The following is a 14,345-nucleotide window of genomic DNA, read 5'->3' as shown; positions in this document are numbered from 1 at the left end:
AAAAAGCACATAAGCAATTTCAAATATTTGTTTATGACAAAACTATTGGCAACCCTGCTTTAATATTTCATGCATCCTCCTTTTGCTTTGATTACTTCTTTCAGACATTTAAGATAATTATTAACCAGTATGTTATGTCTTATTGGTGAAATCTGGCCCCTTTCTGCCTTGTATATTTTCTTCAGCTTGGACGGTTTGGAGATCAGTCCGAATCATTTCTATATAGTTGAGATCCATTGACGTAGCAGGGTGGTCAAATGTATTTTTAGATTGAAATCGAAATGGATTTTATTAATCAGGTTTAACCGAACTCAGAGATATAAAACATATAAAATGTAAACCATTAAAAATCCCCATCTTGGATTTACTGTGCACACTGATATAACGTTGAGTTTCAATAGTTAAAAAAAAAAAAAAGAAAAAGCTGTGAGGGTAAATAGAACAGACACCATGGCAACGCAGGTGAACTGAATTTTTAAGCTCACTGAGAGGGCGGGCCAAGACAATCCAGCAGAGTCAACTCCACAGCGGGGGGCGGCAGAGGATCACACGTCTCTTTTTCTTTTCTCTGTTTTTTTTTTTTTTTTTAGCTGCAGTAGCAGAGGAAAACACAAAACAGCGTTTACAGAAGCAGAGTTTCTGATTCTAGGGAAGTGGCAGCAGTAAAATTGCAGGAGAGAGAGAGAGAGAGAGAGAGAGAGAGAGAGAGAGAGAGAGAGAGAGAGAGAGAGAGAGAGAGAGAGAGAGAGAGAGAGAGAGAGAGAGCGGAGGGCGATGAGGATGGGAGAGAGAGAGCGAGGAGGACAGAGAGAGAGAGAGAGAGAGAGAGAGAGAGAGAGAGAGAGAGAGAGAGAGAGAGAGAGAGAGAGAGAGAGAGAGAGAGAGAGATCCCATCAACTGGACAAGGGTGTCTAACCTGGACTACGTGCAGTCACACAGCCAGGCCAGCACATAGCCTACAGCGGAGTGGATCACCGTCTACAGGCAGAGTGCATCAACGCACTGAGTACCGCGTGTACCGAGCACCGAGGACATTATGCACACCAGGTTACTAGACACCATGCATACTGAGCATTGTGCGCTCGGAGTGCCCCGAATACATGCGCCATGTGTACTGAGCACTGAGTGCACTATGCGCAGAAAGGTACTAGACACTGAGCGCACAGAGTACCGTGTACACTGAGGCGCAACACGCAGCGAGGCACTGGAGTACCGTGTGTACCGATCCCCATGAGCACCAGGCACCATGTGCACCAAGCACTGTGCACACCGACGGACCGAAGTACCAAGGGCTGAGCATGCACCAAGGTATCGAAGCAGCGGTGCCTACCCTTTTTTTGATACACAGGGATGGGTAGGCCGAGGCAGCCAGCAAGGTTTACTCTACAGTGGGGCAGGTTAGAACGCAGCCCCGGTGGAGGAATTACACAGCTGTTTTTTTTGTTTGTTTTGTTTTGTTTTTAAACTGCACTGCAGCTAAAATTCACAGCACAACACAGGCAAAGCGGGGTTGTGTAACAGGGTCAAACACACTAGTGGACACGCAACAACAACAGTACACAATAATATTTATTTATTTATGTTTCGACCAACTGTGCACATGCCAGCAGGAGGAACTACATTCTCCTTAAATCTACGTTCACTCTTTTAAATCTATACTGCACAGGCAGTCACACACATGCGAAAGACAGTAAATACAGACAGCCTGTAACGCAAGTGAGAAGGCTGTGAGGAAAGGAGCAGAAAAAAGCTAAGGTTTAGAGCCGCTAATCCCACAAAAGTGGCAGGCCAGCTTTCAGCACGAATACAGGGGTACTGCAGTCATCTCAGAAAAGCTCTTTCAAAACACGCTCAGTTAGTAACACAGAAGTCTTACCTTACCATAGGTGAGAGGCAAAAAAGAACATGGCTTCCGTGGATTGGCTGTTTAATCCCTCTGTAGGCGGGACCTAGGACATCACACCAGGAAGGGTCCTATCGGCAGCTCTGATATAAAGAGCTCATTGAGTACCTACCTAAGGCTGGCATATCCCATAAGAATGTTTTGGTGGTCGTCTTCGAATTGAAAGGGAAGTTTGCTGACCAGTTTATATCCCGCCCGTCATATTTGTTTTTTTCAAGTTGAATGTGTTTCAATTCCAGAAAGTCAGACGACAGTGATGTTTGATGTCACCATTTTAGTGTTAGGAGCATCTTTCTTTTGTAGTGTGTTTTGTAATTCATTTTCTGTTAACCCTTAGTGGTTCATTTATTCTGGCATGTCAGAACCAGTTTATTTTCACACACGCTGTTTAATTTTTATTTTTTTTCCAGAGTAAAACTGATTTAAAAGGCACTGAATCGCAAACGTACACTCAGTACTGCATCTCCAGCAAAGCCTCACCCCATCTCATCTCCTTTGTTTATGTCCGTGTTATCTCTGTGGTGCATGGGGCTATCAGATACACCTTTTTCGGCTTTATTCGGCTCCTATCGGTCTCACTTTGCCATTGAAATGTTTTCTCTGCCTTTTCCAGAGATAAAATGACTAGAGACCTGTGCTTTACGTCTTTTTGATAATGTCGGACAGGGTTGTTGTGACGAGTGGAGATGAAAGACATTCCTTTGAAAAGGGGCAGGACTGACAGTGATGTGAACCAATAACATGACAGAAGGAGACTATTGCCCGGCGGTGTAATGATGTCAGTGCAATAGTCAATCTATTTTTGCTCCTATGATGAGGTTTCAACCAATCACAGGCCAGAATTTCCAACCACTGGTTCATATTCATAAGTTCGAACTAAATGGCATCCCCATGGGGTATCGAGTTAACCAAGATTGACTGTATATATTAAATTACTACAGTTATAAGTATGAAAAAAGTTAAATATTGAATATGACATAAATTAATATTATTAATTTATATTATATTGTACATCATGTACAATATATACAATATATATATATTTATATTATATTGTACATCATGTGCTTACATCTACAGACATACTGTATTTGGTATTCACATTTTTGACAGGGAGTATTCTAAAGGTTCAACAATTAGATAACTTTTCAACTGTAAACCATTAACACTTCTGTTATTCACATTTGGAACAAATAATTGCACATATGTTAAATATAAGAAAGTCAATTTTTAAATGGGAAACAATTTAGTTGGTTGATGGTGTACTATAGCCTAGATACAGGGGTTATTTGAAGGGACCTCTGTATACTTGCATTGCAGTTTTTAGATGACTGGATGGTATTTTTTTTCTTCTTTTAGTGCCAGTGCCAAGGCTGCTCCACTCAACATTAACAAGGTATCGAGCAGTCTGCTGAATTTTGGCCGGAAGCTGATCGCCCCTGCTATTTCAGCCAATCCAAATAGTGCAGTCCCTATCAACAGTGACGTCAGTGCTGCTCCCCTAGCAGTAACAAGGTCCCTGACTGGATCCTCCCAAATACAGCAGGAGGAGCAGCAGCACCAGCAGACACAGCAGCACAGGCTGTTGAAGTCTGAAAGCATGCCTGTGCAGCTCAGCAAAGGTAAGAACCAACGACAGAATCTCACCTTGTCAAACAATCGGGTAGAATAGATACAAATATGATGACTAGTGTATGAACGGGCCTCCTATTAAAATGAATTAGTCGCTGCCGAGGAGCCTCGATTAAAATGCTGGTCTTGCAGTACACTGTACCCTTTTTAGCGGGACCTTTGGGACAGGATGCATTAAGTAAAATTTGGTAGAATAATACCTCAAGGCAACTGACTCGAAATATGAAAACTAAAGCCAGACTGTAGGTAGGATAGCTGATGCCAGACTGCTGGATACATTGTATTTATAATTTGTCCATCACGTATTCTATAAAATCATATGTAATATCCTGGCATCAGTATGTACTCTGTGAAAAGTAAGGTTCATCTTCTGCCACTTGGCGTTGCCAAACAGTGTTTTTAAAGAAAAGTCAATAGTTGGCAAATAAAAATTGGACACAAGATTGCATGCAATAATCTACAGTATATTCTGTTAAAGGTGAGCTAATTTCAGTTTTAACTGAGTGTTATTTTAATAATATAATATGCTATGCCTACATAAAACCATATAGTCCACTGTTTTATTGTTCTGTAGAACATAGATTCAGTATTAGAACTATGCTAATTTGTCTGTTAAAACAAATAAATAAATAAATAGATAGATAAATAAATAAATAAATAAATCCATCCCTGTTAATTGCCTGGTATGCAAAGGGTGACGGGCCAAAACGTTTTATTGGATTGGTAATCTTGAACAGTTTTATGTTGTAACTCATAAACAGAACATGTATTGCAACACAGTCTCCGTAGTTCCTGACCCCCTGATGTTCTTAAGATTTGAGTGGAATCTCACATGTAAACTTGGTACTGCCATCATCAATGGAAAGTAAACTAAGAGGTGCTTACTTTGTTATCCTGCTAATCTACCCTTTTACCTTGTTAAATATGAGCTTCTTGTGTTTGCTAGATGTAGTTACAGGTGGCGGTGCTCAGGTCTCTATTCCTGTCCAGACTGTAACTGACATCCAAGGTAACAGCTGCCATGGCAACCCCTGGCTTTCCTTGACTGCAGCATTGCCATTTGTTTGTACATCCTGCTGATTGTAGTTTCACATTTTCATCCCATTCTCCCGATCCATGCAATACCGGTTTATTCTCACTGGAGGTCTGTGTTGTTTAACAAGCGTCTGTCAAAAATAAAACTTCTCACCAGCTTCTTATAAAGACCAGCACACCTTTCATTCTCCTCTCTGTCGGTCCCTTTCTGTGAGGAAGGACTGTCATTGCAGTATGTCCCACTGGTAGACATGATAGAGGGTTTCCGCTGTTCGAAAAATACAACACGAATCTCAAGGGAGCTAATAGATGTTATAGGTATCAGCATTTAAAATTTGAAATTAAATATTAAAGTAAGGTGGCATACAAACGTTATAGATTGAGTTAGCATGAATTGAATGTTGTTCTTTCAACAATGCATTGTCGTCATTAAGAATCACTTTCATTTAAATCACGACCTGCCAGTATAAGGTGTGTATTTGTGTGTGGGGGAAAAATATTGGGTTGGCAGGGAGGGGGTTAAATTCCTCCCTGCAGAAACATGTGGGAATGTGGCTGGAGCTGTAAATGTAATAAGTGATGATTAATTAGGCTCCAGTCACAGGGGTATAATAAGGGTAATCACACATGTTTATATTGGAATTAATGTTGATGATGGAGGTGCAGGTCTATTCTGCTGTGCTGTGCTTATGTCCGTGAGTTTTTGTACAGACATTTTATTTTGGCCCTTGTGCCTTTTTATTTGTTAAATGTGGTTTGTTTAGTGTTTGTACTTGTTAAAATTGCAGTTTTCTTGTCTCTGAGTCTCCCTTCCTGGTAGAAGCAGCCTTGCCAGTGACGCTACCCTGCTGCCACAATCACACAGTCAACGTTTCCCTTCCTGGTAGAAGCAGCCTTGCCAGTGACACTACCCTGCTTCCACAATCACACAGTCAATGTTTATTTTATGGGACGCACGAGTGGATTGTTTGCTTTTTTTAAACAGTGGGGAAAATTCAGATATGTTAAACTAGCAATATAAATACATAAAAATGTAATGGAAAATTATCCTAAACGTGACTAAGAATGATCCTACAAAATGTTAGAAAGTATTTGGCACAATTAATTTTCTGACGCCTCTAACAGAAGCTGAAGTGCAGGCTGAAGGATCAGTTGAAGAGCTGGTAGAAAATTCGAACACTCTTCTAACAAACACCTTAGATACTATTGCACTTTATAAAATTAAGAAAGTGGGTATAAAAAGATTCTCCCCATTGTTTAACAACACTTATGAACAAACGCATGTGTCGCAAACTAGAAAGTAGATGGAGAGCTACTAGACTTCAGGTCCATTATTTAATTTGGAAAGGTAATATTTTGAAATATAGAGCTACACTATCAGCATATTATTTAAATATCACTGAAACAAATAAGAATAATCCTAAATTTCTATTTCAGTCTGTAGCTAAGTTAACTAATCCTCTAGTCTGTACAATCAAACACTTTCTCATCGGTAAGTTGTAATGACTTTGTGAATCACTTTAATAAGAAAGTTACTGACATTAGGAATCAGATATTCAACAGCGTACCAAATTTAGATGTGTCATCAAACTGCTACTTTTACCTTCGGTTGCACTAAACTAATCCAAATTTATGAGCATTTTTCTTCGATTAGTCAAATGGATCTGGGTAATGTAGTTAAGAAGATGAAATCCACTACATGTGCGTTAGATCCTATCCCTACTCCACTTTTTAAAAAAGTATTCTCCAAAATAAACACCACGGCGTTACATATTGTTAATAGTGCCCTTTTATCAGGTGTTGTTCCTAACTCTTTCAAAGCTGCACTAGTAAAACCACTACCAAATCTACCTTAGCTCACAATGTTCATAATAACTACAGGCCTATTTCAAATCTTCCATTTCTGTCTAACATTTTAGAGTAGTTGCCAAGCAACTTAGCAAATTAACTAAACAATTTCTTGCAGTTAATAACAAATGGGAAATCTCAATCTGGGTTTTAGCTTTATCACAGCACAGAGACAGTACTTATTAGAGTGTTTAATGGCGTGTTGTTATCCTCTGACACGGGCACACCTTCGGTTCTTATTAGTGGTTAATGGCGTGTTGTTATTCTCTGACATGGGCACACCTTCGGTTCTTATTAGAGTGGTTAATGGCGTGTTGTTATTCTCTGACACGGGCACACCTTCGGTTCTTATTAGAGTGATTAATGATGTGTTATCCTCTGACACAGGCTCTCCTTCGGTTCTTATTAGAGTGGATAATGATGTGTTGTTATCCTCTGACACGGGCACACCTTCTGGTTCTTATTAGAGTGGTTAATGGCGCGTTGTTATTCTCTGACATGGGCACACCTTCGGTTCTTATTAGAGTGGATAATGGTGTGTTGTTATCCTCTGACACGGGCACACCTTCGGTTCTTATTGGTGGTTAATGATGTGTTGTTATCCTCTGACACGGGCACACCTTCGGTTCTTATTAGTGGTTAATGGCGTGTTGTTATTCTCTGACACGGGCACATCTTCGGTTCTTGTTAGAGTGGTTAATGGTGTGTTATCCTCTGACATGGGCACACCTTTAGTTCTTATTAGAGTGGTTAATGCTAAACTCAACAAGTGATGATTCTGGGATCTCAGAAGCTATAGTAATATATCTGATTTACTCCTTGGTGGCTTCTAATGAACTTATAGACAAAATGAGAAATTTGGGTGTGATCTTCGACCCAAATCTTTCTTTTGAGACACATCAGGAATATTACTAAAATATATTTTTATCATCTAAGAAATATCTCCAAATTGAGAAGTATTTTTTCCCAATCAGATACTGAGATTCATGCATGCTTTTATATCTTCTAGAGTTGATTATTTTAATGCCCTGTTCTGTGGTATTCATAGCCATGCTTATGAAAATGAGCAGTTCTGCATGGACCTCTCCGAACTACATTTCCCATCATCCTGCTACTCACCGGTAACTCCATCTCAGATACATATATGAGCAGGAGGATGATGGGAAAAGTAGTTCTGAGAGATCCATGTGGGTACATGGGAAGCCATCTTGAGGCAGGGATTGCAATTTAAAAGTTTTAAAAATTAAAACAATATACACACCTTACATAAGTAGTTGTAGCAACACATGGGAACATGTAACACAATTAAATAAAAAGGTCCTTATGTACCCTTTAACCCTTTGAGTAGTACTAATGTACCGGTACGTTCACTGCTGTCTGGTTCCCGGGGAGTATGAACATAAAAGTATGTTCTGTAACTTTAAACTTGAATTACTGACCCTACAAAACCCATGATCACATGATATTGTAACCCTAGGTTTCTATAACACATTTTATTGGTCTCTTGCGCCCTCTGCCAGATATTGACTGAATTACATATAATAAACCCAGTCACAAAAATGTCAACAGTGCTTGTAAACCAGCAAAAATCGCTCAGTGAGAAAGAAGTATTAGTAATAATATTGAATTCAGATTCTGATTTAAATTCAAAGATATACAATTCCTCCACTGAATCAGATGTGAGCGAGTGTGTCAGTGAAGACATAAGCGAAGAATATTTACCATCAACACCAAGTGACAGCAAAGAGGCGGCACCAAGCTTTGTGCCTTGCTCCATGCTTCAAGGAGAATCATAGGCTGAAGCATTAGACACTCTCACTCCCCCCGCCCCTACAACCTGTTTACCCGGATATGATTTATTCATGTCTCTCTCTGCTTTTTTTTTTTTTGTTAGGATGTGTTGTGCCCTGATGTTTATTGCTTACATGTTATTTTTTAGTCAAAACCTTACCCTATGACTAAATAAAAGAAATTTATTTATTTATTTTATTTACGTATGGTAAAAGTATTTGTCTGTATTCATGACATACATACAAACATATAGCTTTCAGCTTGTTTGTACACTACACGGAATAATAAAGCGCATGCAGAAGACAGAAAAAAAAAACTCACTCATGTAGGACTGGCAGTGCATTTTAGAACTCACTACTCAAAGGGTTAAGGTATCTGTGGTAAAGCCTATGCTTAAGAAACACAATTTGGACCCTAAAGTCCACAATAACCATAGGCCAATCTCCAACATACCATTCTTAAATAAGATTCTAGAGAGAGTTGTTGCAATTCAACTGTTAATTGTGTATTCAAGAAGTTTCAGTCTGGTTTTCGTGTTGCACATAGCACCGAGATGGCCCTTGTCAGAGTTGTCAATGATCTGCTTATACGCTCTGACTCTGGCTTTCCATCAGTTCCCACCGTTTTAATTCTTCTAGATTTAAGTGCTGCCTTTGATACTGTAGACCATTCCACATTACTGAATTGACTCTCTGACCTGGTCCTATCCTGGTTAAAATCTTATTGTTTTTTCTGTATTGGGGAGGTAAAATTTTAATTATCAGAAGTTGTCTGTGGTGATCCACAGGGCTCCATTCTAGTTCCCTTGCTGTTTTCATTATATATGCTACCGTTAGGTGACATTATCCGCAGACACGGAGTGAATGATATATATTTGTCAATAAAGACAGGATTTTCCTCTGCCTGGGTGTTACTAACTACTTGCCTTACAGACATCAAGCACTGGATGTCACAGAATTTTCTAATGTTGAATTCAGATAAAACGGAGGTTATGCTAGTGGGATCACAGAACCAACTAAAAGGAAATGTGAGATTACATGAGCTTGATCCTTATAACCTCTCATCAAAACTTAAACTAGAAATTAAGTGTTTGGGGGTCATCTTTCATCCTGATCTCTCATTTGAGACTCATGTTAGGGAAGTTACTAAAGTATCTTTTTATCATTTGAAAAATATATCCAAACTTAGACCAATTATTTCCATATATGATGCCAAGAGACTAATGCATGCCTTTGTTTCATCTAGAATTGATTATTGTAATGCATGTTTTTCTGGTATCTCAAAACATTTGGTATCTTGCTTGCAGCTTGTTCAGAATACCGCCGCTAGAATAGACTACAACCAGGAAAAGTGAACATATTATCCCAGTTTTGGCCTCTTTACACTGGCTCCCTATGCGGTATAGAATTGATTTTGAGATTTTGCTGATAACTTACAAGACCCTGAATGGATTAGCACCTAGTTATTTGCAGGAGTTGCTGACCCCGTATCTTCCAAACCGCACTCTGAGATCAAAGGATGCGGGGCTACTGGTTATTCCGAGGGTCAACAAAAGCAACACGGGAGGTAGGGCTTTTTCTTGTAGAGCTCCTAAAAGTATGGAATTCTCTGCCTTCGTGTGTCAGGGAAGTAGGGATTGTCACAGTTTTCAAGTCAAGAGTAAAAATTCACTTTTATAAAATGGGTTTTAATGTAGTGGGTTTTAATATAACTTTAAAATTGCTGCTTTTTATATTTTATATTGATATTTTTATAATGTGTACATTGTTATTTAAACCTGTTACTTAAGTGTTCTGATTGTGGCAGTTGTATGTGTGACATGCTATACAAATGTATTGTGGTTTGTTCTTTTTTTCTGCTATGTACTATAAAGTGCTTTGCGACACTTTTGTATAAAAAGAGCTCTATAAATGCAATAAATAAATAAATATCTTGAGTTACAAAATTATTTTACAAAATGCTACAGCTAAGAGAAAAGATCACATTATTCCTGTGCTAGCATCTCTGCATTGGCTTCCAGTCCAATTCAGGATAGATTCTAAGATGTTGCTTTCAACTTATAAGGTATTAAATGGCCTTGCACCATCGTATTTAAATTATCTTTTAATGTCATGTATTCCTAGACCCCACTCAGATCAGATAATTCCAGGTAGCAGAGCATTCAGCTATAGGGCCCCAAAACTCTGTAATGATCTGCCTAGCTCTGTAAGGAAAGCACCAAGTGTCACTGCTTTTAAAACAAGATTAAAAACACACTTTTATAATGTAGCTTTTTTATGCTAAAATAATGTTCCTTTTATTCTCTGCCTTGTTTTACTGTGTGTTTTTTCTTTAGTTTTTCTTCCTTTCTCATTAATATTTGTTAATGTTTTTATTCATGTGAAGCACTTTGCAACAGTTTTTATATATTCAAAATAAAGATTATTATTATTATTATTATTATTATTATTATTATTATTATTATTATTATAAAGCTGGGGGCTGCATATGCAGAGGATCATATCAAGTTCTTTACTAAAGGCCTCTGATTAAACAGGGCAGGCCAGGATATAAAGGCAGGTTTACTTGGGTATTATGGCAAGAGGCAAGCATCTCGATCCTCATGCAATCTGAAACGGAAAGAAAACATTTAAATTAATTTATTCTATAGAGCAAACTTACTGAGCTCATTTGAAATTTGATTTATTGTGCCATGTATTACTGTTATTGTTGCTGTACATTTCTTATTAAAAAAAAAATATTCAATGTAATTTTTGTGTAAGTCATGATACAAGATCAGATTATCAGTATACTATCTATTTTGTTATGTAAATATAATGAAGGTTTCAGATTTGATTCACTGTACATTTGCATTTCTGTTCCATGTTATCATAGATATTTTCATTGAAAAAGATCCATCATTTCATAGCTCTGAAAAACATTTGCTTTTATTTATTTTCATAAGACTGAAAATAATAAAAGGCAGAAAGATTCCCAACAAATATTTAAGTATTCTGCTGCATTTGTATTCTACAATATAGAATTTGTACAACCTTCCAAAAATCCTGCATGGCTATCATGTTTTATTGTCCTCAGTATTTCTTGTTACACCAATAAGTCCTGTATATAAGTTTAAACAGCCTTTCTTACACATTGTAGGCCAAGGTTCCAGGAATGTCAGCTCATCCCCCAGTGCTGAGAGTTTACCAGTCAGAAGGGAGCATTCGGCATCTCCACCTTTATCTGTGACAAAGAAAGACTCCTTATTCAACATCTCACGCTCCCGCTCTCACAGCAAAACCATGGGCAAAAAAGAATCTGTAAGTACTTTTGGGGGGAAAAAAAAATCTTTACAATTTTGTATTTTCTTTATATTCTTTGTCGGATCGGGACATCTATGAGTCTGTGCTCTCAGAGCTGAAGCTCTGGGGGAAATTGCAGATCGGTCTGTTAATGCAAGTGCGATGTTATGTCTTCCAAGTTGTATACTCATTTGAAACTATTAGATGTTACACTGGAAGAGAGATAATTTGTATCTTTCTGTATTGACTGGCATTTCATTTATAATGCTGCATTTTAAGTGATGGTCCTTAAGAGGCCTTTAGCAATACTAAAAGAAGTCCCAGTCATAGCCTCATTGTTTATTCCCCCACCAAGCCCCACGCAACTCAGGCAGATGGAGCAATACCTAGAGTAATTCAAGAAGTACCAGTGGTGTGCCTTTAAATACCTATATTTGCACTTAGTAATTGCAGGAATGAAATCCTTTCTCTTTCAAGCTTCAGATTATGAGGCATGAGTAGAATATCTATATATTTCTACTCATGTTTGCCTTTAAATGTCTGGTATTCATTAGAAAATTAGTTAACAGAAATGGGATGGGCATAAACCTACTTCAGCCAAGAAACAGGTTTTCAGTAGAAATGGAAAACATGGACATGGGTTCTGTTCAGAGATATATATATAATGTTGTATTATGATATGCATTTACTCATTTGTCCCAGTACTTGTTGGAGGGATAGTGTCTGTCTGCCTTGATGATTTCCATTGTTCTTAGAAGGTGTGGCCACCAGGTGGCACTGCATTGTTAAAGTTCTGTACAGTTTAAAGATTCAGCATATACTTGCTGTTTGATATAAATACTTAAATTACTTCAATACAGTACATTGGGATATCACACGTTGAAATAAAACATTTAAATACAGTCAGTTTAGTGCCGTTTTAGATTTGCCATGTTAGCTTGTTTTATGATGTCCTGGAAACAGACATCACTACCGTAGTTGTTCACTTAATTACAGGAAAATGACCTATACCAATACATGGTCTTGATATTCTGCCCTTATTAAATTTGTGTTGTGATTAGAACAGACTCATTACTTACCGGAACTGTGCAATTATTCAAAATCAGTTCCAGTCCAAGCATCTTACTGAGCGAGTGTCAATTTTTGGTTTATTTATTTAATACCTGCTGCAGTGTTCGTGGAGCACAAAGGTGCCTGCTACCACTGAAGAAAGACCCAGGCAATACCAAGAATGAAACAGAGGAACAAAGTGAGCTGCTAGGATTGACCTGTACATTCAAATTGTGTTTATTGAATCGAAGGTCCTTGTGCTATATCTTTCCATGCAATATATTCCTCCCCATCATCGCGATTGCTGTGCTGTTTGTTATCCTCCACTGGGGAAGTGTGTCTCTAGCAGTATAGCAGAGGTGCATGTTAGCATGCTTCTAGGAGCAAGGGCAGCACATTCAGAAGTAGAAAAGTAACAACCAATTCTAAAAGGATACAGTAAGGAGCACTCCGATGAACAGTCCATCTCATTTAATCTCTGTATAAACTATTTGTTGTATTGACTTGAGACTTTGCATGCAGTACCTCTAGAGAACTGCTTATCCAGCTGTCATTGAACTTAGATTAGCACTTTAGAGTATCTGAATCTGTGTCTTTTATGTTGAGGCATCTTTCTGTATCTATACCAAACAAAACTAACAGGTAAGAAACCTAGAATATCTAAAATAATAATACGGGTCAGAATATATTACTACATAAAAATATGTCTCTCGTTAGTTATGAGCTAGCAAATGCAGTCATGCATTATGGCTCCAGACATATTATTGAGTATTAATTCTCTCTCTCTCTCTCTTTCTGTCTCTCAATTTAGCCAATGGGTGTGTTCATGTAGATCATTCTTAGAAGGTCATTGGTAAATTGGTCAGATTCTGCACATAATCTGCGCAGAATGATCTCCATGAACGCACCCATAGACTCTAAGTCTTGCGAGTCGAGAGTAATTTACCTGTAATTGTGCAGCAGCCTCCCTGTTTATACAAGGTATCACTGCCGACAGAAAAACTTTGTGGCTTCAAGAATTTGCCTGGTTACATTACAATGGTGAAAAATAAAGCACGTATTGCGAGCTTTGCACAAAGGCAAGGCCTGCTATTGCAGGGAAAACTGATTTTATTTCTGGAACAGACCATTTTAAAAAAGAGGCAGAAAGCATAAAAATGCTTGGGACTGCGTTATTGCAAAGTGTACGCCACCCGAGACACCCATGGGCAGAGCAATGGTATGTGCTACTGAAAGCAATGCAGAAAAACAGGGAATTAAAAGTGAAATTCAATGCTGCTTATGTGATTGCAGTAGAAGAATTGCCATTCACTAAATTTAACTTGCAGATTGCTCTTGTGAAGAAGAATGGTTTGGATGTATCCAAAACATATGACAATGATATAGCATGTGCTGAATTTGTTGCTGTCACTGCTGATGAAAAAGATTTGCAGAAAGGGGTTCACTGTGTAAATTACATTTCTGTTTTAACTGACTGTGGAACAGGTGTAGCTGGGAGAGATAATGTAATTGTTTACTGTAGGTATGTTTCTGCAGGCGTGGTAGTGAATCGTCTGGTAGGCTTAGCTGAACTAAATCATTGTCATGCTCGAGGAATCTTAAAGACAACCAGGAATTTACTTGGAAAGGTTGACAAAATGTTCAGATTGGTGGCGAGACAAATTAAGTGCTTTTGGAGCGGATGGTGCCAGTGTTAATATGGGAGCTAGAGGAGGGGTAAGATATCTTTTGAGAAGCGAGATTGGACAACATATTCTGTCATTTCATTGCTTACCACATAGGCTTGAATTGGCAATGTTAAGTGC

The 14,345-nt window shown here is 38.3% G+C and overlaps 1 protein-coding gene across 6 annotated transcripts in view; it reads left to right on the top strand.

Moving 5' to 3' along the window:
- tbc1d5 (TBC1 domain family, member 5) overlaps positions 1-14,345 on the top strand; it is a 182,565-nt gene that overhangs the window by 147,251 nt on the left and 20,969 nt on the right. For 5 of the 6 annotated variants that reach the window (XM_041246405.1, XM_041246403.1, XM_041246406.1 and 2 more), the window contains 3 exons: positions 3,263-3,525; positions 4,482-4,544; positions 11,348-11,508. In XM_041246405.1, coding sequence (XP_041102339.1) covers positions 3,263-3,525; positions 4,482-4,544; positions 11,348-11,508 — 487 coding nt within the window. The remainder of the gene's footprint in view (positions 1-3,262; positions 3,526-4,481; positions 4,545-11,347; positions 11,509-14,345) is intronic. The other variant, XM_041246408.1, reaches the window with a different exon arrangement.

Source organism: Polyodon spathula, chromosome 3 (assembly GCF_017654505.1).
Source record: "Polyodon spathula isolate WHYD16114869_AA chromosome 3, ASM1765450v1, whole genome shotgun sequence".
In the NCBI taxonomy this organism is placed as follows: domain Eukaryota; kingdom Metazoa; phylum Chordata; class Actinopteri; order Acipenseriformes; family Polyodontidae; genus Polyodon; species Polyodon spathula.
The sequence above is the reverse complement of the archived record's forward strand: the minus strand, read 5'-3'. Positions and strand labels throughout refer to the sequence as shown.